Source organism: Heliconius melpomene, chromosome 12 (assembly GCF_056956725.1).
Source record: "Heliconius melpomene rosina isolate 202511_hmr_F chromosome 12, ASM5695672v1, whole genome shotgun sequence".
NCBI lineage: Eukaryota > Metazoa > Arthropoda > Insecta > Lepidoptera > Nymphalidae > Heliconius > Heliconius melpomene.
The window spans coordinates 12,152,722-12,176,872 of record NC_140400.1 but is presented as its reverse complement, the minus strand read 5'-3'; the positions used below and the strand labels follow the sequence as shown (position 1 = coordinate 12,176,872).

The window sequence follows — 24,151 nt, the reverse complement described above, 5'->3', positions numbered from 1 at the left end:
CAGTTTGGACTTAAGGAGTTTTTTTCCTTTTGATTATTTTTTTGCCGGAAGGACAGACAGAACAGACAGACAGACACCAAAGTTCAGAAAACCCAAGTTCTTGATACAATTCATGACTGTACTGTCATGTAATGTAAATCGCAGAACGGTTCACGAGGTGTGGGGAAAGCAACGTTAACTTAACAACTGATTTACGCTTCACTTTCCGTCCATTTAAATGCAGGAGTTAAGAAAGTTTTGTACTTGAAATTTTTACCATGAGGAATTTTTTACCTACTGTTTTAATATCTTTGGTGCAGGCGAGGTCTTCTTGAACGCATTTTCCAAGGCGGTGGTGTTGGACGTGTACTCGGATTTCATTAACAATTTCTCAGTGGCAATGGAATTGGCAAAGATGGAATCCAAGCGAAAGTCGGCGTTGGCGGACTTCTTCAAAGTGAAGCAAATCAGCGCACACGACAGGCTTTCTTTCTTCGGACTAATGGTGAAACCGGTGCAACGGTTTCCACAGTTCATTATGTTTCTACAGGTAATCAATGTCGTTCGATGATCTCGATTGGTTTTTATTATATTGTATCATTGTTTTTGTTTATATGAAAACAATGGTAAATAAAAATAAATTAGGAACTATAATAATTACATTATTATGATACTGTGCCGCAATTTGTAACGTCCACCTGAAATTGACAGTCAAACATAGTGCTACAAAGTTTGTACAAAAGTAAGAATTGAAAAAATCTTATAATTAGTAAATTAAGATTATACATTAAAATTTCTTCTTATCATTTATATAGTAGTAGTAGTAGATAGTTGGAATATTTATTTTTTATTTATATTCCAAAAATGGGTTAATAATTAAAATTATAATTGCAGGATCTCTTAAAACACACGCCGCACGGTCATTCAGACCGCGTGTCGTTACAACGCGCGCTCACCAGGCTGGAGGCTCTGGCCGACGCCTTGAACGAGAGGAAACGTGACGCTGAAAGGACTCAGGTATTTTGTAAATTTTGATTTTTATATACTTCGCGATGACTAGTAATAATAAAGATTAATTGCCTACTAACAACAATGATTAAATTACCAAGAAAAGCTGATTTTAATATGATTTGCACTCGGGAACTCATGGGAACATAAGGTATAGCTTTGAGTCACCACTTAACCCGCAATGTCGAAAATTCTTTAGTACGTTGGGAAGTCACAGTTTCTCAACACTAGATTCCCATGCCTTTCCTGCTATGTGCGGGATACAGCGTGAAGCTACTTATTCCTAAATCATAATAATGTCTTTTAGGCGTTCCGCGCGGCGCTGCGGCGGCTGACGCGCGGTGGCGTGGCGGGCGTGGCGGGCGCGGGCGGCGGCGGCGGTGCGGCACGCTTCGGGGCCGCGCGCCTTCTCGCCTCGCGCGCCGACAAGCGGCATCTACTGCGGCAGGACGACTTGTTGCAGCTTGTGAGTTGTTTGCTGTCTAAAATATTCAATTTTAGTTATGTTTTTAATATTGAACATAGTGATTCATGACAACAATCTATCTATCCGCAAAATACAGATTATACAAAAAATATCTATTTTACTTTAATTTTAATCTTTCTCTTTTAGGAATTCAACCAATCCGGAACACTAACAAAGTGCAAACCTCGACGGTTATTACTACTAAATGATTTAGTAGTATGTGTGTCTGTCGGCACCGGCGGCGATGATACCGAACGCCTAGGCCTTAAATGGGCCTACCCTGTTCAAGATGTAGATGTACTGGACACCGGTACTTCGCCCACTTTGAGTCGGGTTTTGGCACAAGGTGAGGTGTTTTTTTTATACATTGTTAGGTAAAACTATTCAAGAGGTATATCTCTTGAATTGATGAATAAAGTGTAAATTGCTTCTTACAATTATTGGTTTCGTAAATCGCATCATTGAATTTACGAGTTAGGTGGAAACAATTTTTTGATTAAATCAAAGTAACGAATATGTAGTTTTGTATACAGTTTGGAAGTAAAATTTCATAATTTGTAAGCTTACAATAAGCAATAATTTAAAAGAAAAAAGTTAGCATAAAATATGACAAAAATAACGACATATCCAGGTACAAACCGCAGCGGTAGTCTACGCAGCAGCACAAGCAACACAAGCTCCTCAACAAACAGTTCGACAGGCGACTCCCTCTGCAGTGAGATGTCGGCGCTCATGCACGACTACGAGACGGTGTCGCGGATGGCGGACTTGGCTGCTTCACTACGGGCCCCCTATCCGGATTTATCCCCGGACGTGTTTAAGTCACTGTTGCAGACTATACAGCAAAGTATACAGGTATTTATTTGGCTTATTGGAATCTGTAATCAAATGTGGTAGGGAATTTGGATTTGAAGTGACTCCTCACTTTCCGCTAGAATTTAAGATATTGTGTGTTGTGTAGCGTAACTCAACGCTACGCTTTATCTTACTAGACCAGATTTTTGAAAATAATTTGAATGTAACAAATGAACCGAACCTGTCGCATTTAGAATAAATCGTTTTACAACTGGTCTATGTGGGCTTCAATGTAACTTCAATGTTGTAAAATCCATTTTTTACTATTAAAAATAATTATATAAATTTTGTCACTATCTTATATACTAAAATTTTTATTTCAGAAAAAAGATGATGAAATGGCATGGGTGGACTCATGCTGTCTCCAGTTAACAATCCGGGGACGAGACGAAGCAATAACCTTCCGGGCAAACGAGCCCGGGGCAAGACGGGCTTGGGCCACGGAACTGAGGCTGGCACAGTTGGCCCAGGCCCGGGCAAACTGTCCCGCGTGGCGGTTACCAGCGACCCTACCACATGCCCTCAGTCAGGCTCTACCATATAAAATGCCTTTGTTTGTAGCTGCTAGCTCCGTGTACTCGTCTAGTTGTTTAACTGAGGTATGTTTTGAGTTATAAAATTTTCATATAAATTTTTAAACTAGGGACAAGCAGAGAATAGACTATAGAATTTCGGCCGGTGTAGTTTTTACTTTATCTACTGCTCTGCCCCATATCCTGAGGTCAACCCTGCCTTATAAGATGCACCTTGTTTGGAGCCGCCAGTTTGACATGTTTGTTAGCCGCCATTTTGGATAATGGAATTTAAAGTTATTTTTAAAGTAAAAACGGATTAGAGGCAAGACAACTTTGGTCCCTGCATAGCATTCATCAGCCATGCCCAGGCCCTGCCATATAAGATACCCCTGTTTGTAACCACTAGCTTTATAAAGTTGTCTCGTTATTTAACCAAGGTGTATTTTGAATACAAATTTGATATTTTGTTAAGACACTCCATTCCTCGCCTTCCGCCCAATTACTCTTATTAAGTACAACAATCTCGTTGACGGCCAGACTCTGTGCCGCTGTACCACGTTGAACCAATTAATTATAATAATAACAAAAAAAAACGTTGATTTCCCATTTCTCAATAGGTGCGTTGTGGGTGTTTCTACACGTCATCGGGCAGTCCCCGCGGCGCCACAACTCGACGTGCGCGTTCCCTACTATGGGTCTGTGCTGGCGGGGGCACTGGCTCCCATGTAGCCGTACTGACCCATAGGGCGGCCTCACTCAAGACCCTTGTTACGCTGGATTTGCCGGACACTAAGGTATTATATTTTTTTTTATTTTGCTTCACGCTGTATCCCGTATAGGGCAGAATAGAGTATCGTGTTTATAATTTATAATAAACATATTATATTTCAGGTAACTTCAATGGAATATGCAAAAGGACTTAGACAAGTGACCACGCTTTGTGGTGACACAGTGTGGCTCGGCACCGAAGACAAGAAAATCATCATCTTTTCAGGCGTAGAACCCGAAAAGCAGGAAAAACTGACGGAAGTGACCACCGTAGCCGCCGTCACTCAGATCAAGTACCACTGCGACTCAATGTTCGTAGGACTATCAAATGGCAGAGTGTCAGTGTTTAGAAGAAATCATGATGATTCGTGGGCACTGCAGGAGCCACTCGCAATTGAACTAGGTGATAAACCCGTACACTGCATATTACCAGTGGACGGCATTGTATATGCAACCTGCGCGAAGAGGGTGTTCGCCATCAACGCGCTTACAGCTGAAATTATGCGTATCCTAGAACTGAAGGGAGAAGGTGACCGGGCTGTGAAATATCTTGCTCATTCCGGTGTGGGACTTTGGGCAGCCTTCTCAGATTCAACGTATGTTAGCTTGTACCACTCGGAAACGTTTGAACATTTGCAAAATATTGACATAGCTGCTGATGTAGCGAAGACGATCGGTGCTAGAGAAGGGAGCAAGCCGGCGTTTGTGTCGGCGTTGCTCGCGGGACAAGGGCTACTGTGGGTTGGCACCACTGCGGGGGTGAGTGTGACGGTGCCTTTACCAAAGTTGGAGGGCTTGCCCCTCATTGGAGGCCACATTGCTGTCTCGTACCACGCACACGCCGGCCCTGTCACGTTCCTGCTGTCACTTGCTCCGGAAACCAAAGAAGTTGACGTTAATATTGTACGACGCAATCTGTCCAACGCTCGCGCTCTAGCAGAAACTGTCCAGGAGTTCAAAGAGGAAGCTAAAGAAGAAAATGACAAACACAAACTCGAAAGGCGGATATCGGAAGAGATGAGTCCATATCGGCCGCAGCGCGTCCAGTCCGCTGTCATCAGGCGGAAGAAACCAGGCGACGTGCGGCTGAGCAAAACTCTACCCAAGTGTGCCAACCTGAACGCGTGCGACGTGTACGGACTGTACGGGGATCTGATGTTCGTGAAAGACTGCGTTGGGGAGGCCGACGTGAGCGGGTCAGGTGGTGAAGCCCTGCGTCGCAGCGACCCCGAACTAGCCGCCATCCCCTTCCGCGTGAGTACGCTGGACCGCCGTCTGCGCATGCGTGCCGGCCGCCCGCGCTCCCTCGACTTATCCAGCTGGTCCGTAGACTCGCGCGCCTCCAGCCTGTGTACGTCCTCCGGCAGTGAGGAGTCCATGGCGCTACGCGGCGTGTCGCGCACTAGCTCGGGCGCGTCGGGCGTAGCGGCCGCCGCCCCGTCCCCAGACGCGGGTGCCCGGTCTCAGGGTGGCGGCGGCGGACGGGCAGCGCGCAGTCTGCGGGGCGCCGACTACGTGCTGGGCGAAGGCGGCGCGCGGCGCTCCGTGCTCACGGTGGTGGGCGGGCGCGGCTACGTAGACTGGCGGCAGACGGCCGACGCGGCCGAGCGACCCGCGCCCGCCGCCGACCCCAACCCCAGGGACGCGCACCTCATACTGTGGGAGATGCGCCTGTAGCACGCACCTAGCCCATGATGGACCACTATCTCTATTATATTTAACGCCGTCCAAATTGTCCTGAATTTTCTCCTAATATGATTATGATATGAAATTATTTTTCGTTTCCCACTAACTGAACCTGACCACACTGCTACACTGAATATTGGGATCAATATTCCTGATGACATATTCGAATTATTATTAGTGTAAATAAATACCCCGAGCACCTGTAATTATGTAAATTTTACTAAAATGTAATATATAGATATACTAATATTGCTTATTATAATTATTCACGCGTCGACCCGTGTCCATTAAACGCAATGGACTATAACAATTACTTATATCGCTCATTTGGTGCAACAATGACTTAATTGCACTTTTTCAAAACAAGTTTAACATGTCAATAAATGAAGTGAATGAAAGAAAGTGCAAATACGACTTGCGTGTGACTTGCACCAAATGAACAATATGAAGCTTAAGCGATGTGATAGCTTTAAATTATTTTTGTATTTTGGGTATATTTGTCGTTGCGCCCGTATTTACAATGGTTTGTGTAGCGCATTGTGCGCTGGTGCATTATTTTTGTGATCGTTTATATTCATGTTGATGTTTTACCATATCGAAAGCATTTTTTGCTAATTATAATATATTTAGGCATAAGTTTGCGAAACTGTCACAATTTCGATACCTACACCTCCAAAAGTTCCATACCACAACTGTTTCAAGAAAAACTGTAAATGATTTACGTTGGCATTGTATTTTTTTATAACGAACCGCCATATTAACTTAGTATAATTTCGTTTAATATATTTAATAAAAATATATGTATAAAATAATGATAATTATCCTCTAATGTACTTTATTTTTGGACTGGTTAATTGATTTAACCTCAAGTAAATAAATCTAGTGGCCTTACTTTGTAATTTCCAGTGTGTGATCACGGCATTCGTTGTGACTTTATCGTTGCACATTATGTCGCTTTAAGAATTAGACTGATTTAGCTTAAGCGTTAAAACGTATTATTAGTTGATTGTAAACATTAATGCGAATGTACGACATTTCGATCGAATATTTCCTTTGTAAATTTAAGACAAAAAAGAAACATATTTTTTTTACTTTGTCCTCGAAATTTTTTCATAGTGTTAAATGTTGCACAAACAAAAGGTTGTTCTGTCACAAAGTGATTCTTGTTAAGTTTAACCTAGGCTTGCGCAATACAATTGTTCTTCGAAGTTAAAACGTTTTCACGTTTCATTACATTATTTTTCGTATGTTATATCATAAATTTATTGCTGTTAGTCGTTGTACTGTTTTCTTCCTGGTCAGTAGAACAAATATCGATCATATATATAATCCAAAGATACGTTCAATTAGTTGATGACTTGTAAGAACTGAATTTGGCGTCTCAAATTCTATTTAAAAACGTGCCAAAATGTAAATTACCGAAATATTGTACAGAGAATTATAATATAAATATATTTTGTTTAATATTACAAAAAAAACATAGTTATTTATTTCTTCATTGTTAATTCTGTTCTTGATACAAAAAAAATGTCTATCTCGAATTTTGTAACACTCGAAACCTCAATTGTTTAGTTTGTAAATGGTTCTTTACTGAGAAACGTCACAACATTTATATAATAAGGTGTAAATAAATTTTTAAGTTTATATGTATACACCTGTACTTTCGTGTTTTATTTTTTATATCCCAAAATATGCAAAAATATACAAATCTATTCAAATCTCTTGGAAAAAATTAATCATAGTGATTTATACTTGTATGTAAATTAATGTTATTTTTTGCCATTTTAAGTAGTTTTTTAAAAAGCCCTATAGCAGCATATTAGCAAAGAAACGATGTTACTCTAGGATTTTTTATTATGAGATATCAAAACTATATAAACCTTTGTTTAAACATGGAATGTTGATGAAATATGTATATCTCTTTGACCAATTTCTTTGAATGTAAAAACCTTAAGGTATACCTGAAAGAAGAAAAAAACATTATTTAAGTTAAAATTACCAAAACTGATAAGATTTAGTAAAACAACACATACGATTTCGTCGTTTGCATTCTCGAAGCGCTTCATTAAATGCTTCACATTCCTGTAGATTGTCGCGGCTAGTTGCGCACTGAAGGAACTGGGCTATTTCGTAGGCGCAGGGGCCGCTGGGTTCTGAACCTAATTGGTAATTTCTAGGCAGAACTTCCACCACTTCTTCCCGCCGACGACCAGTGAACAAACTGGTTATTGCTTCTCCGGCAAGATGGCCCTGGAGAAAATTAAATATTAGAAACAATTATTTTTTGTTTAAAGTTATTAAAAATATTTACATAAATACTAACGTTTAATCGTTGTATTTAATTAATGTCTATGAAAAACGTAATTACGATTCTTATATAAGAACACAAGAAGTTTCTACTAACATAATATAACTAAAAGCGCAATTATTTAAATCATTCTCATAGAAATGTACTTTATCAATTTTACATAAATTATGGGGAGATAAAGCAACATTAAGCGCAATGTCTCTAGTACGGAGAACAGAATATCTTGACTCTAGTTCTTCTCTACTTATCACACTTTCCATACCATAGTAGTGCCAACGGTAACGCCGCCCGCTATCGCCGCAGCGTCCCTGAACACGGAGCGACGCGGCATCGGCGTCACCACGATGGAGGGAGGGTGCGCCGGCGCATGTTGATCTGCGCGGGAGTAGCGGGATCGACTCCCGCGACTGGGACTGTAGATCGAATATAGTCACTTTAAAGCTTTGTAACTGTTTAGATTTTTTATTGTTTTTATACCGTCTTTATGAAGATAATACTTCAAATGTTAATGTAGAACATAATATCACAGGTATACGTTTATTATATTTTAATGGAAATATAACCTACTATTTTAAGGTACAGTCCGTGAGGGGTAAACTTAGCTTTGCATTTGTGTGTGAGCAGTTCTCGTAGTAGTTTTTCACTATTATTTAAGTTATAATTATTTTGTGACATCACATTATCATAAGAACTAAAAGTAAAAAATACCTTTTATTACAATTACACATCCTACTGAATGTGTATTTGTTTTATTTCCACTCGTCATCTAGTAAAAGAAAAAATATTTTACTCACTAAATTTTGCAAAAATACACGAAAAAATTAATTGATTGCATTTATTATCGATATTCTCATAAATTATAAATTGATAAATTAATATAATAACAGAAAAAATAAAACAACAATGTGGTTTTACTATTTATTTGTTTATAATTGTAACATCTCACTAATAATATAAAATAAATTGAATAATGATCTACATTATTTACGTCATTAATAAAAATAAAGCTAAAATTTGCTACAATGGCAACTATAAATAATTATAAACTTTACATTAAATAATCACTCGGAAGGTACCTGAAATTATTTAAATGAACCATCTGGATTTTTAGATAGCACTTTAAGAAAAATAAATTGTTGGCACAGCTCTTATAAATCAAAAGAATTGATCTGGGAAATAAAAGTACTATCATGTTGGAATATATAACAGCTTGTTTAGATGTGGTTATTAACTTTGCATTGACGGAGAGCCTCATTGAAGCCTTCGCAGAGTGACAGATCATGTTGCTGTTGGGCACATTCAATGAACTGCTTGATCTCCCATGCGCAGGGCCCTTGTGCCTGTTGACCTTGGTACTGGTTGTAAGTAGACTGGGCCGGCGGAGCCGCGGCTTGCTGCTGTGCTGGCTCACTGCTACTACCTCCACTAAACATACCAGTAAGGGCACTACCAGCCATGTGACCCTAAAATAAAAATTAGAATTTATAAATTTCATGTAATAAAAATGTATTAAATTAAAATATATCTGTGCATGTTAAATAATAAAAAAAACTTATTAATTTGTAAGTTATAGTAATCAATAGCATCTGATTTTAAACAGAATAGTTGAGTCAACACAATACAATAAATTATTTTTATTTCTCCACTCTCATAAGATTGAATTACACCATTCAAATGTATTAATGTAATTTAAGCAGGAAGCAGAAATAGGACTAGATTTTCCCGGCTTATCTTGCTATATTTGGGATATAGCTTATGCTGAGAAGGGTACATGAATTAATTAACAGCCATGTTACTTTGTAGAAGTTCTAAACAAATGTCTATTGTAAGTCTATATAAAGTTGGCCAAATATGTGTAATCTTAAGTATATTAATTTAATAAACTGTTAAAGATATTACATAGTTATAAAAGGATATATATTAAGAACAGATATCTTATTTCAATTAAATAATTTGTTATTGTGGCTACTTCAATACAAAAAAATTTTTACGAAACTTATTTTCAGTAACTTATTATTCCTAATCTGAATGTGCAAATCATGTTTACATCTTATGATATGACCGTCATGTTATCTTCACAACACGTGACTTATTGGATTATTGCCAAACAAAGAATATTAGAAAATACGATTTAAGTTCCAGAAATTATATTGAAACATTGTGTAATAAAAAAATTTAAATAAAAAAGTACTATGGAAAAGGTTTTCATAGATATAAATGTTTATGTTACGTAACGTACCACTGCAGATCCTACAGCGACTCCCCCGGCGGTAGCTGCCATTTGGCCAAAAAGAGATGGTTGTTGAGGCTGAGCGGCCGCTGCAGCTGGAGCCGGAGCAGAAGGTGGAGCATGAGCTGGTACATTGCTCCGTGGTGGCGGCGCAGCTCTAACAATTATATCAAAAAGGTTATGTCACGCAATATTCATATTAGTGATAAAATAATAACGTTATATGATTTACCTTCGGGGAGCGGGAGGTGGACTCGCAGATCGTCCTCGTCGAGGCATTTTGATTTTCAGATAAATATCACTTTAAACACGTTTGCAGAATTTCTTTACTGCAGAAAACAACGTTGTCGAGGTGCGAAGTTGCGAACTTCAACTGAATCATTACATGACAGTGACATTTAAATCAATGAACTTCGCTCACACATTCTAGAAACTACAAATTTTAAACTTAGAATATCTTTGTCCCTTTCTTTTTGATTAATAAGTAAAGGACAAAATATAGTCATAATATCTAAAATTTTTGATAGAGTTTACAATTCTTTATGAACGAATTAAGTATCGTATATCCATGTCAGTAAAACCATATTTATTATAGTTTTTTCTGTTTATTACAAATATACTGAATATAAAACTTACCTATAGCTTTTACGGCTGGGCATGTTATATTAAATATTATTATTTTAATTTAGTCATATTTACTTTATAATTTTACCCTGTTCATTTTCTGTGTCAAAAAAATCTTTTTAACTATTTTTATTTTCTGATTTAATTGGTAACAGCCAGGTACATATTTATGAAATAAAAAAATTGATAAAATTTTATGATAATGCGCATATTAATTCCCTTACATTTATTATATTTTATTACATTAATGTACGTTTACAAATTAATAAGATCTTTTTTTTTTCAAAGTTGTTTTTTATTATAAAATTGGAATCATAATATAAAAACAAAAAAGGATTTTTTTTCAATTATAAATTTAATTATATTAACATTCGTTTTAGTATTTATATACTGCGTGTAAAGAATCGTGCATTTGGCGCGAGTTCGTTGTACAAGAATGTGACCACATGAAGCAACTAGCGAATAGAATCTGTTTTCATTCAATCACAACAGTTCAGTCTTATAGTTCACTGTCTGTCACTCATCAAGTCAGTTCAGTTAATTTCTTACCGCGTGACTATTCTCGCTATTTAAAACTTTATATTTAGCGGTGTTATAAGATTTTTCAATGAAAATGGGATACACAGAAGCCGGACAGAAAATGAATGCATATATCCTAGCTGGATTTACGATTGTCTTGTGTGTAATATTACACTTGATTTACAAGACCATCTTCGGTAATAAGAAATGTGAAGTACAAAATCATGAAGCGGAGAGCGTAACAGGTAGAATTGAAATATTTTACTAATACATAGTTCTAATAATCTATTCTAACACATACTTTTTGCCTCATGCTCAAAACTAGTTACGTTTATCAAATGCATTCATAATATTTACAAATATTTTGTGTTTTGGCGAATATAACACAGACCTCGTGTGCTAGAAGCGGCGTGAATACAACTAGATTTACTAAAATTTCATTAGTATATACAAAATATGTTTAACATAATTTATGTTTTAATACGAGTTCTTAAATATTTAACGAGAAGTTTATGTTACCGCAATTGTAATATGTTATTGAATGTCAAATATTGTTTTAAGATTTTTTTGTAAATGTAATTTTTTTCTATATTTTCATATAAAACCAACTGCACAAACAATTCTTTGTGTACGAGAATTTCTTGTTTGACATTACGTGTGCTTATTACTCAATGCAACTAGCAGATGCACCCAGCGGTCACAGATTCACCGTATCAACATTCTGTAAAGCTTTACATTGAATTTTATAGAGTCTATAATATAATCATAATAGTACGTATATTATGTGAGGTATATATAACGTATAGTTATTATTTAAAATTAGGAAGACGACGCAAAAATACACAAAAACATCAAATTTGCTAGTTACACATTTATTAGTTTCTTCCTTATATATCTAAATGGTTATTGCTATTTTTTATAATGTGACAACATTGTATCTCTAAATAAATAATTAAGAAACGACTAAAACTAATTGAATATCTTAAAATCTCATTGTTAGACATCAATTATGCATATAGTATCCTCATTTGATATATTTGAGTGGATTCTTATTAAGATACATTTATCTGTTCGACATTTTATTTAACATTGCCGTATTACAGCCGAAGCTTGAGATACGTTAACGGTAATAAAGTGAAAGTGAAATTGAAATAGCATACATACAAAAGTCGAAAGGAGAGAAATTCTATTTCGGCCACTTATAGCTTTCGATGTTTACAAAAATAATAATAATAATAATAAATAACACTTGTGAAGCAGGGGCACAAAGTGTGACTGTAAACGCGACTGGTTGTGGGTTCAATCCCCACTTGAGATAATTAAAAAAAAAAAAATTGTATTTCCATTTCCTTGTTCTGGTTATCCTAGTTCCGTTACTTAACACGCAATGCCTCCAGAGTTCGGTGGAAAGTGGGGAACGGAGTCGTTAACACTAGGTTTCCTCTGCCTACCCTGCTATGTGCGGGATACAGCTTGAAGCTGATATTTTAACACGTGTGTTTTAACACTACAAAGATAGATAAATCACGAAACAATACATTTAAGACTCAACATTGGTAAGAATACAAAGTTTATGATTACCTGTAAACATCACGTAATGTCACTATTACGTTAGCCTGTTATCAGTTTATACGGTATTGTTAAGTTGTATATATTCTAGATATTATATAAAAATATTATGCGTAAATTAACGAACGAATCTATGTTTTTATCGAATGCGTGTTTAATAAATAGGTTGTCAATTCTCGTGTTAAATCTTTATTAATTTACGTAAAAATATGAAACTATATTTATCAACTACATATATATCGGAAGTGATTTTAATGACAAACATAATATGTACTTACGTTCTTCTATTAAATTACACCCTATTTAAATAATTTTCAGAAACTTCCGCCGACGTCCCTACTACAACCGCGGCCGAGTCGCGTGCAATTGTTAAAAATAAGAAACGAGCGCCATGGAAAGGAAAAACGGACTTCAGCCATCCCTGGCTGTTAAAGAATCTCAAAGGTCACCCCGGTACTGTTCTCCTCATGGATTTCTCTGCAAATGGCAAATTTATGGCTACTACCTGTGATGGTAAGTTTATAATTATTATATATCTATATATTATTTATTGGTGGCCGGTGACTTACTAACTATTTTTATAATCTATAATTAATCTACAAAATGGTCTTTTAAACATGCATTATATTTATTTTTAATTATATACCTATTCGTAATTGTCTTATCTTTGATATCTGCATATCAAAGTAATGTTACTTTATAAAACAAATGTATATTTAAATGATGATAATATTCAAATTGTTTGGAAGGCCATAGATATAGTTTATTTGGGAAGCGTAGATTAGTTCTAAAAATTAATATTTGCTTTTTAACATAGTAGTTGTAAGAAATTACGACTAAATTACAAATGCAACGCGATAGGAAGTTAGTTACTAAGGTAACCATTATATTATATATTATAAAATGATATCGTTAGATAATAGGTTGATCGAACGATTTCCGATATCACAGCAGTCGACATGCTTGACTTGTCTCGCTCTGGTGTCTGTTACGATAACCAACTTCCTACCGCTAAGCGAAACTGTTCAGTTTTTTTTTCATACACTTATTGAACAAAAAATATTGAAATTGGGTAATATATTTAACCGTTACGTTTACAAAATCCTTATTTCAATTTTTATTATTATAATGATATTTGATAACGATTAATAATAATTTCATTTAATTTGATAAGGATTTTGTAGATTTTATTGTATCGCATCTTATTAATATTATCAATAACTGTGTTATGTCACGGAAATGGTTCATCTCTAAGTGTAAGTTAACTCGTTGTAAGCATTTTCTCGTGCACTTATTATATGAAATACATAGCGTTTTCTAGTTTATTAAACTTTTATCGATATCGTAAATAATATTTATTGAAATATATTCGAAACTATTGAGATTTTGTATCAATATCAGCTACGATTTATGCAAGAATTACTCTAAAATAATTGAATTGCAAAAATCTATTGTCTATAGAAAATAAAATATTACATTATAATATTTATAAGGCAGAGATCTAAGTTAATTGCAGCGGCGATTCTCTTAACGAGCTCTATTTTTTGCGTACTCTGTCTTGTATTTTGATATCTTTTTATTAAATTTGGCTGTTTTTCCTTAATAAAAACTGTAATATATAATTTTTGTACGAGCAAGTGAACATTACATCTCGTTGCTTACTCTATCTACTGTTATGTGTAATTTAGGGGTCCGTATGTCAAAAACACCTATGAACACAAACATATGTAGTATTATAAACAATAAATATATTTTTCTTCTAAAAAAAAACAAAACTCTTATTTAACAATTTTGACTCTCTTACTTTGTACGTCAAATTTTGGAACTATTTACTCATGAACTTAGATGGATTCACTTTCTTAGAATTTACTTATATTAGCTTAGAATTTACTCGTATTTAGCTTAAGTATAAAAATAGCGGGTGCGCAAATGCTAACGTGTAATTTACCGTTACGCATGCAAGTTCATCAATCTTGAAATTCTATTGAATTCTATGTTTGGCTTAAGAATGGGCATATATATTTCAATTAAAAATATTTTTTGCTTGTGTGACCACATGGAGATATAAGACAAGAGGATTTATAAGATACGCGGAACTTAATTACTATTATTCCCTTAAAATATTTCAATTGAGCTACTCACACTACGATAAACACTTCTGTTCCTCACTAATAGTAACGGAGTGTCTTAACACTAGGTTCCCAGGTTCCCCTTGGCTACTCTGCTATATGCGGGATTCAGCGTGAAGCTGCAAAAAAAATATGCTATAAACCTATCTTAAAGTAGTCCTTGCAGCCACACATGAAGGATAATCGGCCATTACATTATTTTATCTTGGTGGAAACCTTTCATTTGACAGCTTATATTGTCATTGATAATATGTAGATTAATTATAAAGGATTAAAATATATGTTTACGAGTGAACTAGTATATACACAACGTTCAAAACTTTTATCACGCTGCATCCCGCATGTAGAAGGGTAAGCAGAGGAAGTCTAGTATGAGATAACGCTGTCCACTTTCCGGAGAATTCTGGAGGCATAGCGTGTTGAGTGGCGGAACTAAACGCCGTGCTTTTATCGCTTTTACTCTGATGATACAAATTATAAGCTTGAAAATCATATTATTAGGCAAAATAGTAAATCAGATCCTCGCTCTAGTTGCATTGCATTACAAAACGAGTACACACTCATACCAACTGATAATCCTAACCGGAATGATTGTCGCGATACTGCGGGGTCGCTCACCTCGCCGAAACGTCTGCGACCCTGTTCGCTCGCCGATTCAGCTGCACTCTCGAACTGGGTCGGATTATGTTTTAATTATAGTTATTATAAATATTGGGTATAATCTTTTAATAGAGTTGTGCCCACCCAACGTTGGTGGTTGTGAGTTTAATTCATACTCGAGGAAGTTATATATTTATTAAATATGTTCATTTCTTGGCTCTGGTTCTGTGATAAAGCGCGGTGTTGAGTTCCGCCACTCAACAAGCAATGACTCCAGAATTTAGGAGAAAATTTGCCTACCATGCTGTCTGTGGCATACAGTGTCAAGAAAAAAAATCTTAATAATAACTTTCATCATTTCTTTTGTTAGGCAATAATTGAGAAGAATGCTCTTATAAATTCTGATAAAATAGGTTAATCGTTAAAAAATATAAGAGTACATATTACTAAATTTTTTTGTAACTCAAGTGTATTGACCAAGAGTCATTTTAAATATTGAAATCTGAAACTTAGCTTAGGTTAAAGACCCAATAAACGTTTGATATAAAAAAAAACGATATCAATACCGTTACTTACAAAACATTTTAGACTCGTACGGAATGTTGGTGGATTTTAACATATTTAGTAAATTTGCATTGCAAATAAAATAATATGTTATCTTTATTGAAATATTAGCGCCGCTTTAAATTAATTTAAAGAATTCAATGTTTAACATACATATATTGTCAAATAAAAACACGTAAAAACTCGTATGGGAATCGAACCCACTACCAGCCGTGTTTACACACGTGCCTCTGCGTCACGACTGGTTCTGGAGAAATATGTATAAACAATATCAAAATTGAGGAAGAAATATTTTATAGTGAAATTTGTAATCGATACATAGATGTTGATATGGTTGGCCGAAGTCGAGGACGCGTGGCCTAGGTCCCGTCACGGTCGCGGTGCGTCACGCCCGATCGCGCCGTGCAGTATGCGGGGTGCGGGGTGCCCGCTGATGCTACTCGTTAATCATGGTTTGACGTGATGACGTGACATTCATGTTTTATTATTTTTTAAATATTTTAACAGATAAAAACTTTAGGTTAAATAAATACTCGTATTTATTTTAGACCAACTGTTGTAGGCGTTTAAATCAAATAATATTCGAATTATTAACTTTTTTTAAATTTGACAAAAAAATAAACAGTCTCTCGTTTCTTTCTTTCTCGCAAATGACAGTATAGGATATAATGTCGCAATTTATAGTTTATATTGACGTATTCTTTTGATTTATGTTAAGATTTACTATAATTGTTTACTGTTTGTTGTCAACTAAGAACTATAAATTATTATAATCGATTCAATAATACACATATTTTTGTGTTGATATAAATATGCGTTAGCGAAATAAAACTTTTCTGCGAAGCTCGATCCTTTTAATATGCGCACCGGATGGATGATTCATTCTATGAGTTGTTCGTAGCGCAGACGAATAGAATTTTTCATTCGATCGAATTCTAAATAATGTTTATTCTAAATAAGGACATTACTTTATTACGTTTATATGGAATCATTATCAATTAATATTTAGCCATTGACAAATATTTATTTTGGTAGCTTCTCGTAACGCAAAATGTTTCATTTTCCCCAAATTCCTCAAAACCGCGCGCGTCTCTAGTATATAATATATATCTATATAATGGACAAATAGTTTTTTCTCTGTTCTAAATATAATATGTAAAGTAGAGACCTTGTATGTAGCTATGATTATAATAGTTAATTACAATTAATTATTTACATGTAATGTCAATTGAAGAATTACCTCAATAGTTTGAATGAATACATGTAATATGTAACCGAAGCAGGAGGTTTTAACCTTCACCTACCCTCTGGGCTCTATGTATTACGCATGCGTGCATCGGAATTAACTATTTCTTATCTCTCTAAGTTAATTGTATTACTTTACTAGCTTTTGTTAGTGGTTTTGCACGTTTTTATTTATATGTTTAGTGGTATGGTAACACGTAAATGGGGGTTGTTTTTGTCCTTTATAAAAAAAATATTTTTTTACTATATATTTTAAAATAGCTTTTTTAACTGTATTTCAATTTAGGGAAATATTTTTTCTTATAACGTTAACTATGCAACTAGGTTGAGACATGCAAAGTGAATTGACGAACTTAACTTGCATGCTATCTTTGTACAACTTTATAAGGTAATCTTTATTTATTGTGCATATTTTATGGTCACGATATTTTTTTATTTTCTTTGTTGTCATGACTGCAAATTAAAACGGAATCGAGTTCCAGGGTTCTATTACAATTGTTTGTTGTTCTTATATCAACAATCTGTTGCATCTAAGTCTAAGTTAAATGAAAAAAAAATGATTATTTAGAATTTTAATACTTGATTCACGCCTCAATTAATTTAAATGAAGCGTACAACTTTAACAGTCTCGTAATACTTAGTATAAATAAATGTTCTTAGTATCTACCTACAAAAATGTTTTATAAATAAGTGTGTTTTTGGAAAAAAAATCGATATGTCGTCTTCAAAAATATATATATAAAAAGTTCATTGAGCAAGAAATGATTACAGCAGGAAGTAAAAACACATACATTAACAATTATATTTAATAACTTTATCTAAAGTTTCGAGTATTTGATATCGTCGAAAAGTTGCGTCAGTTTTGATAAGAAAAATACTCGGGATGAACACGCACTAAACATTACCAATCGGTTATCAACTTGATCGTATCGTTATTATTCTTATAAATTATACCACCTGTACAAAGATTTATAGCCTTATATTATTATATGTAATTTTGTAATTAAATAATATTAATAGACATAACTGAATCATAATATACAAATATATATATAAAAAAAAATCCGTTACTAAGCGATAGATTGACAATATAATTATAGCCCGTACAAAGCTGAAATTTAGATATTTTGTATGTAACCTACAAACAAAATCACTTAGGAAGCATTAGGTGAGGATCCCGTTATCTTTTGTTTCAGGGTAACTTCATTGCTACTGAAACAAAAGATAACGGGATTTTACGTTTTAAAGTTGTATATGAATATTACATACCTGATACATGCGCAGCATGAGCATATCTAGAAATATTTTCCAGGGGGTGTCTGGACTTTAGCTTTGAATAAATCTGTTCGTGTAATTATTTATTTTTTATTTTGTTTCTTAAATTCTGGGGTGGGCTCACTAGACTGCGTATGGACCACTCAGCTCTCTATTCCTACGTCAATGATGCGCAGAGACAATATTTTCCAATATCCTTTCCTTAAACCAGTTCAATATATTTCTATGTCGGGTTTTTTGTTATATTGAAAATACTTGCAAATTATACCTACGCCTCACATACCTACTCGTATTGTATTTTCCTGATTACGCGTCAAATGTAAACATAACATTATTTCGTAATTGCTAATGTGGGGTCATGTTCAAATATATTGTAAACTACGAGTATACTAACATACTTAAATATTCATTACGTACTTAGTAAACATTGTCGTACGTTAAGTAATAAAAAAAATTACAATAAAATTAAATATTCTGTGTATTGCCATTTAAAACTTTGAAATTTACACAAAACCATTATTTTATTTATTTCTCTACCATACATGGCAATAAAATAAATAATTCATTCAGTCGTTGCTACTATGAATAACAATTAGTTCATTCAATTAAAGTTGATGAACGTAAAAGGTGGCATACGTGATTTTGCAAGATTGCCAACGATGCCTTTTAAAGAGCGAAGACGAGACGACTCCATTGCTAACCGAGCCCAGATGAAATAGCACACGGTGATCTTGTGATGACCGGTTAAATTACTTCACTTTATTTATCTTTAAACGTTGCGAAATGTTAAATAATAATTAATATTAGTTATTTGCTGATATGGTTTTCTTTTTTATATAAATAATTGTCGCCTTCTAAAGGTATTAAGGCTATTTCAGAAATATTTTGTATTGAAAAATATTTTTATTTATATCTCTATCAGTATATTAATACCCAAGATCAATGAGTGGCAAGATTAATAAAAATGATTTTTGTAATTGCAGGTTAGTTTTAATATCTGTAGAGTCTTTCTCTTCTTCATCTCTTCATTCTTCTATCTTTATTCATTTTTGTATCTTTGCGTTAGTAAATACTAGTTTTCTCGTAGTACATGAATTTATGCACTAATTATTATATACAACAAAAGTTAAAGAAATATATATTTCTTGCATATTTATATTAACTACTACATTTTAAGAATAAAAATTCAAGTCAATCTTTGTGGTTACCAATTACAAATACTATTTTTTTATATGATTATATTACATATATAAATATTGTTATACAAATTATACAAAACCCTTAACTACATCACAACACGCATTGTCATTATGAGATCAGCGATGACGATGCTGACGCCAGCTCCTCTAAGGTCATCGCGCTACTGGTCTCTGTCTATTGTAATTTGTATTACAATAAAGTTTGTAGCGTAGCATTTATTTGATTTTAAATTTTAACCTAACTTAGTATTTTTAGATGCTAAGCTTATATTTCCTGTTTAGTGTTGAAATGTATACAATAATTTAGATAAATGCTAAAATAAAAATATAGGGCTATTTTTTTGCACAGTATTATATAAAACTCAGTTACGTCTTTATATTTTTTTAACACTAAAATAATAATGGGAGTCAGTTCAGACTAATGCTAGAGGGAGAGAAGCTATATCAAATTATAAGGAAACGTTCATCAATTGGTATAGAATCTTCATTTGTATGTATCGCTAGCCCGAATATGACCTTCCATTGTTCACTCTGTAAATAGGCGTGTCAAATGTGTTAACCACATGGATACGCTAATTTTGTATCTACAGCTGTCATTTCCGTAATTTACGTTACGTTACGCTACCAAAGATGAAAGTAAATATTTCTAAAAATAAATACTTAGTCTGTAAATAATTATAATTATTGCTATAAAATAATTGAAATATCTTAAAAAGGGAATATTTGTTATGTATTTTTATTACTTGTGATATAATCCAAACTCGCCAGATTAAATGATATAACACATGCGCAGAGCGCCCCCGGACTACTTTCTCTCGAATTCGGTCGCGAAAGTTGTCTCGTTGCACACTTTCTACAGTTCAGCGGCTTCGCGATGTCTTGTTGATTATTGTTTCCTTAGTGGGTTTTTTTCTTACTGCTTTATATTAAGTAGTTTTTTTTTTATTCAAAAAGTGAAATTATTTTTTAATAAAAGTAAAGGATTATGAACTAATCGTGTCTACTACTCTACTAATGAACCTCATAGCTATAACAGTTATTTTTCGATTCTTGAATCAATTGATTTTTTTCTTTACGTATTCTTTACATATTTATTGTATTATGTAGAGTTACAATTTTGGCTACTACGAATTTAATTAGTTAAAATATATAGATTTTTTGATATTTATATTTCTATCAGGGCAACGGAATTGATGCTTATAAGATAACAAAATATATAAATTAATAAAAATGTTTAAAACGTAATTTTCATAAGATAAGAGTAACTTATCAGGCTGATAAATCAGTTACAAAATTCTTCTAATACTTATTACTTATTTTGTCCTCGTATAATATATTCGTCATACGTTAAGAATATTATGACGAAAAAATAATATTTACTCTTATATTTCCTGTTAACATTTTAATGCGATGTTATAATTTATATTATTAAGATAACAAATCGTATAAAACATATTTATTTTTCTGCTCTGGCAACACAAAAGTGTGAGTTCCGATATTAAACTGGCGATGTTTCGAATTTGGGCGAAAGAGTACCTTCGCATTTTATTATCTTTAAAGTCCTATAGTATATATTTCTAGATATACCTTCAATAATTCTACCATTCAAAAAAACCTTATTTTATATCATACAGTTAAATATGTATGCTCTAACAATATCCTTTCTAAGTTGTCCGCAAAGCTTGGTGAAATGCGGTAATCCTGTTGTGAGCTTATCGGGCCAGTTTACTTTCACTCGCTCGAAGTTTGTTTATGTTAAACTAATATTATTATTGTGAATTTTACTTATATCCTTACAAATGTATTGCAAAATATAAGTTTTATATTCTTTACTTTAGTCCAAAATGCGCATCATAGATATTGTATGAAGGATATTTATTTTTAGAAGTTTTATTATTCGAACGTAATGACAGAAGTCGTTATAGATTAAAACGTAACATTCTTTTTGTATAAATTATGCGTAAAATTAAAAGCATAAATTACAACAGATAATAGTAAAATGAAACAGCGTTCTACCGAATCATTAGAATTTCCTTTTGCAAATTAGTTCGAATACTAGTTTCACATGACTAATGTAGTGATGTTCGTAAACACGTGTTGCCAGAGCGCATGTCGTGCGGCCACGTGGTCACTGCTCGTATTTTGTTTTGTTTATATCATACATATATTTTGTTTTCGTGACTGTTATCTTGCATGTTATCTTCAGAGCATAGTATTTTGTAGTAACGAAATATGATAAAATATACAAATTTATTACAGATTACCTAATTAATTTCAATAAATTATTTATATCTGCATAAGAATAACATATTTTTTATGACATGAGGTTATTTAAAGGTTAGCAACACAGAAAAGAAGTTTTTGAACTTACACAAGACAATAAAATGTCTACTTTTAAATATAATTAAATATTTATTCTATATTTACATTTATTAATGCGTTATATATATTAATAATTATTTAAAAAATAACATTGCCCTCTAGCCGAGTTTATGAACACGAAGTGACTAAAACAACGCGATCAACTACTGCTTAAGTAGTTAGATGGCGCCACCAGTAGTAATATTTTTGACTTATTAAACTTAAGCATATTTGATTTAAATAGGGTCTTACTTAACTACACTAAACTTAACATTGGATGTATACTTTTGTAATTATATTTTATGTAAATAAAACAAACTACATTTATAAAGATTAGCCAGAGGACTGTCGTGGCGCTGAGGCACAGGCGTGAATGTGAACACGACAGGTTGCGGGTTCGATTCCCACTAGAGGAAATAAAATATTTAATATTTTTGGCGGGGGGCAAAGTGTTTAACGCTAGGTTCCCTATGCCTACCCTGCCTGTTACATGCGGGATATAACGTAAAGCTGAAAAAAAAATATAGAGATATTTAACAATGACGAATAAACCGGTATTTTTTTATCTTAGTACATTTAGATTAATGTTATAGCCGCCATAAGCTATATATAGCTAACAAGCATTTTTTTATGTGATTAAAGCCTCTTGACGGTTTCAGTCAAGGGCATATACACAAGAATCAGGAAAACAGTAACCGTCGAGGTCTTTTCTGTCCAAACGGCAGCGTCACCCTGCGCGGAAGATGCGATTAATTGTAACCTTGCTTCGTCTAGAATATTCACTTTTAACTAAATATTATATTTATATCATTCTTATGAGATTTGTTGTTGATAAGTAAGGCAACAATTTGGATAATATAAATAACAAAAATAGTGATTTCCTTCTCAGTATTTATAGTTAAATTACATTACATACAAATAAACGAAAATTGTGTTGCATCACTAGACTTCCTGAAAATTTACTCTATTTTATAGTCTTATATTAAGTTCTTACACTTTTTTATGAATAGAGATGTACTGTACACATATATCTTGTTTAGGTACGAATGTTAATAATTAATTAATTTCTAAAATGTCAATTTTATTATAACCGAACAAAGGAGAAGATAAAAATTATTCATAAGTAAATAATTTTAATGTGTTGCAAGTATACGTTTTGCGAAACACTTTTGTTTATAAGCTAACATGAAATACGTGGATGTAAACAAAAATTATATTATAAGTTGTAAAGTTCACTTTCTCCGCCGTGGACCGCGCCATACCTGCGCCGGCGCCGTGCCGTAATGTTACTTTCACATTGCGAAATGTTCCATAACGAGAAATAATTTAAATAATAAAAATATTATTGGTTTTATCGTAAATATGTATTACGTAACTATGTTTTTTTCCCAAATTAGATGAATGTTTTAACATAATTTTTAATATTTTTTTACGAATATTATCTATGTATTATTTGTTGTTTTTTTTTTTTAATAATAGACTTTGGACCGTCGAAAATACACATGACAGATGCAGACTAAATATATTTTCATATTGCTTTATTAACAAGGTGGTGGTTGTTTGTAAATAATACTATTTTAACATTTTTATATTTGTATATTATGTTGTTTATTTTTTTTTATAACTTTGTTTTCTTTTTTTATTTGATGTGTTTGATTAGGCTTGTGTATTCATAGAGCCGAGAATATTATCTTGAGGTTTTAACACTAAAGGAATCTCTTCTATTATTTTATAGTAGATTTTTTTTAAAATTAATGATTGCCATTCGGTTAGCATAATTTAAAATAACAAAGGAGTTGTAACCGCTTTTAAAATTCCCTTCACAGCACCATTTAAAAATCCGTTTAAAAATCTATTTTATTTCAATGCCACTGTCGTATTAAAAAATAGGCTTTTTGTGGTGTCTACGCGTGACCTTCCTTAACTAAATAGAATACGTTCACTGTTTATTTCATAGATCTCTTGCGAAGACGGCGAATTTACCCCAATATACCTAAATCATATTATAGTATTTCAAAATCGAAAAACCTACGATATCTATAACGTAAGTAGGCCTTTAGGTTATTTTATTTCTGAGTAACTGTTATTTCAAAACTGTTTCAAATACCAAAACAAATAATTAGATTTCGCGCTCATTGTCACGCAAATGTTAATTTACATATCAAACAAAGATCACCGTTATATCCGTATAATGACGTTAATTGTTATCCACCGGAAGCCTAAAACAGTGAAAATCATAACTTCCTATCGT

General features: G+C 33.6%; 4 protein-coding genes across 16 annotated transcripts in view; 2 read left to right on the top strand and 2 right to left on the bottom strand.

Annotated features, from left to right (window-relative positions):
• The window catches only part of LOC146533922 (rho guanine nucleotide exchange factor 10), a 31,840-nt gene extending 24,903 nt beyond the window's left edge, over positions 1-6,937 (top strand). For all 12 annotated transcript variants that reach the window (XM_085195312.1, XM_085195311.1, XM_085195308.1 and 9 more), the window contains 8 exons: positions 300-529; positions 874-996; positions 1,295-1,453; positions 1,601-1,799; positions 2,085-2,308; positions 2,632-2,907; positions 3,441-3,617; positions 3,715-6,937. In XM_085195312.1, coding sequence (XP_085051438.1) covers positions 300-529; positions 874-996; positions 1,295-1,453; positions 1,601-1,799; positions 2,085-2,308; positions 2,632-2,907; positions 3,441-3,617; positions 3,715-5,268 — 2,942 coding nt within the window. In that variant the 3' untranslated portion in view covers positions 5,269-6,937. The remainder of the gene's footprint in view (positions 1-299; positions 530-873; positions 997-1,294; positions 1,454-1,600; positions 1,800-2,084; positions 2,309-2,631; positions 2,908-3,440; positions 3,618-3,714) is intronic.
• Positions 6,938-7,082: 145 nt separating this feature from the next.
• LOC146533920 (uncharacterized) lies at positions 7,083-10,617 on the bottom strand. Its single transcript, XM_085193907.1, has 4 exons — positions 10,452-10,617; positions 7,848-7,998; positions 7,311-7,527; positions 7,083-7,238 (listed from the first exon to the last, which is right to left on the bottom strand). The coding sequence occupies exons 1-4, from the start codon at positions 10,472-10,474 to the stop codon at positions 7,228-7,230; spliced, it is 402 nt and encodes a 133-aa protein (XP_085050033.1). The 5' UTR covers positions 10,475-10,617; the 3' UTR covers positions 7,083-7,227.
• On the bottom strand, positions 8,490-10,229 carry Chchd2 (Coiled-coil-helix-coiled-coil-helix domain containing 2). Its single transcript, XM_085193904.1, has 3 exons — positions 10,048-10,229; positions 9,825-9,972; positions 8,490-9,048 (listed from the first exon to the last, which is right to left on the bottom strand). Exons 1-3 carry the CDS (start codon positions 10,092-10,094, stop codon positions 8,800-8,802), a joined length of 444 nt encoding a protein of 147 aa, XP_085050030.1. The 5' UTR covers positions 10,095-10,229; the 3' UTR covers positions 8,490-8,799.
• A 294-nt stretch (positions 10,618-10,911) lies between the features above and the next one.
• The window catches only part of LOC146533919 (transducin beta-like protein 2), a 52,571-nt gene continuing 39,331 nt past the window's right edge, over positions 10,912-24,151 (top strand). The window contains exons 1-2 of one of the 2 annotated variants that reach the window (XM_085193903.1): positions 10,912-11,203; positions 12,846-13,040. In XM_085193903.1, the coding sequence (XP_085050029.1) occupies positions 11,047-11,203; positions 12,846-13,040 (352 nt within the window). In that variant the 5' untranslated portion in view covers positions 10,912-11,046. The remainder of the gene's footprint in view (positions 11,204-12,845; positions 13,041-24,151) is intronic. The other variant, XM_085193902.1, reaches the window with a different exon arrangement.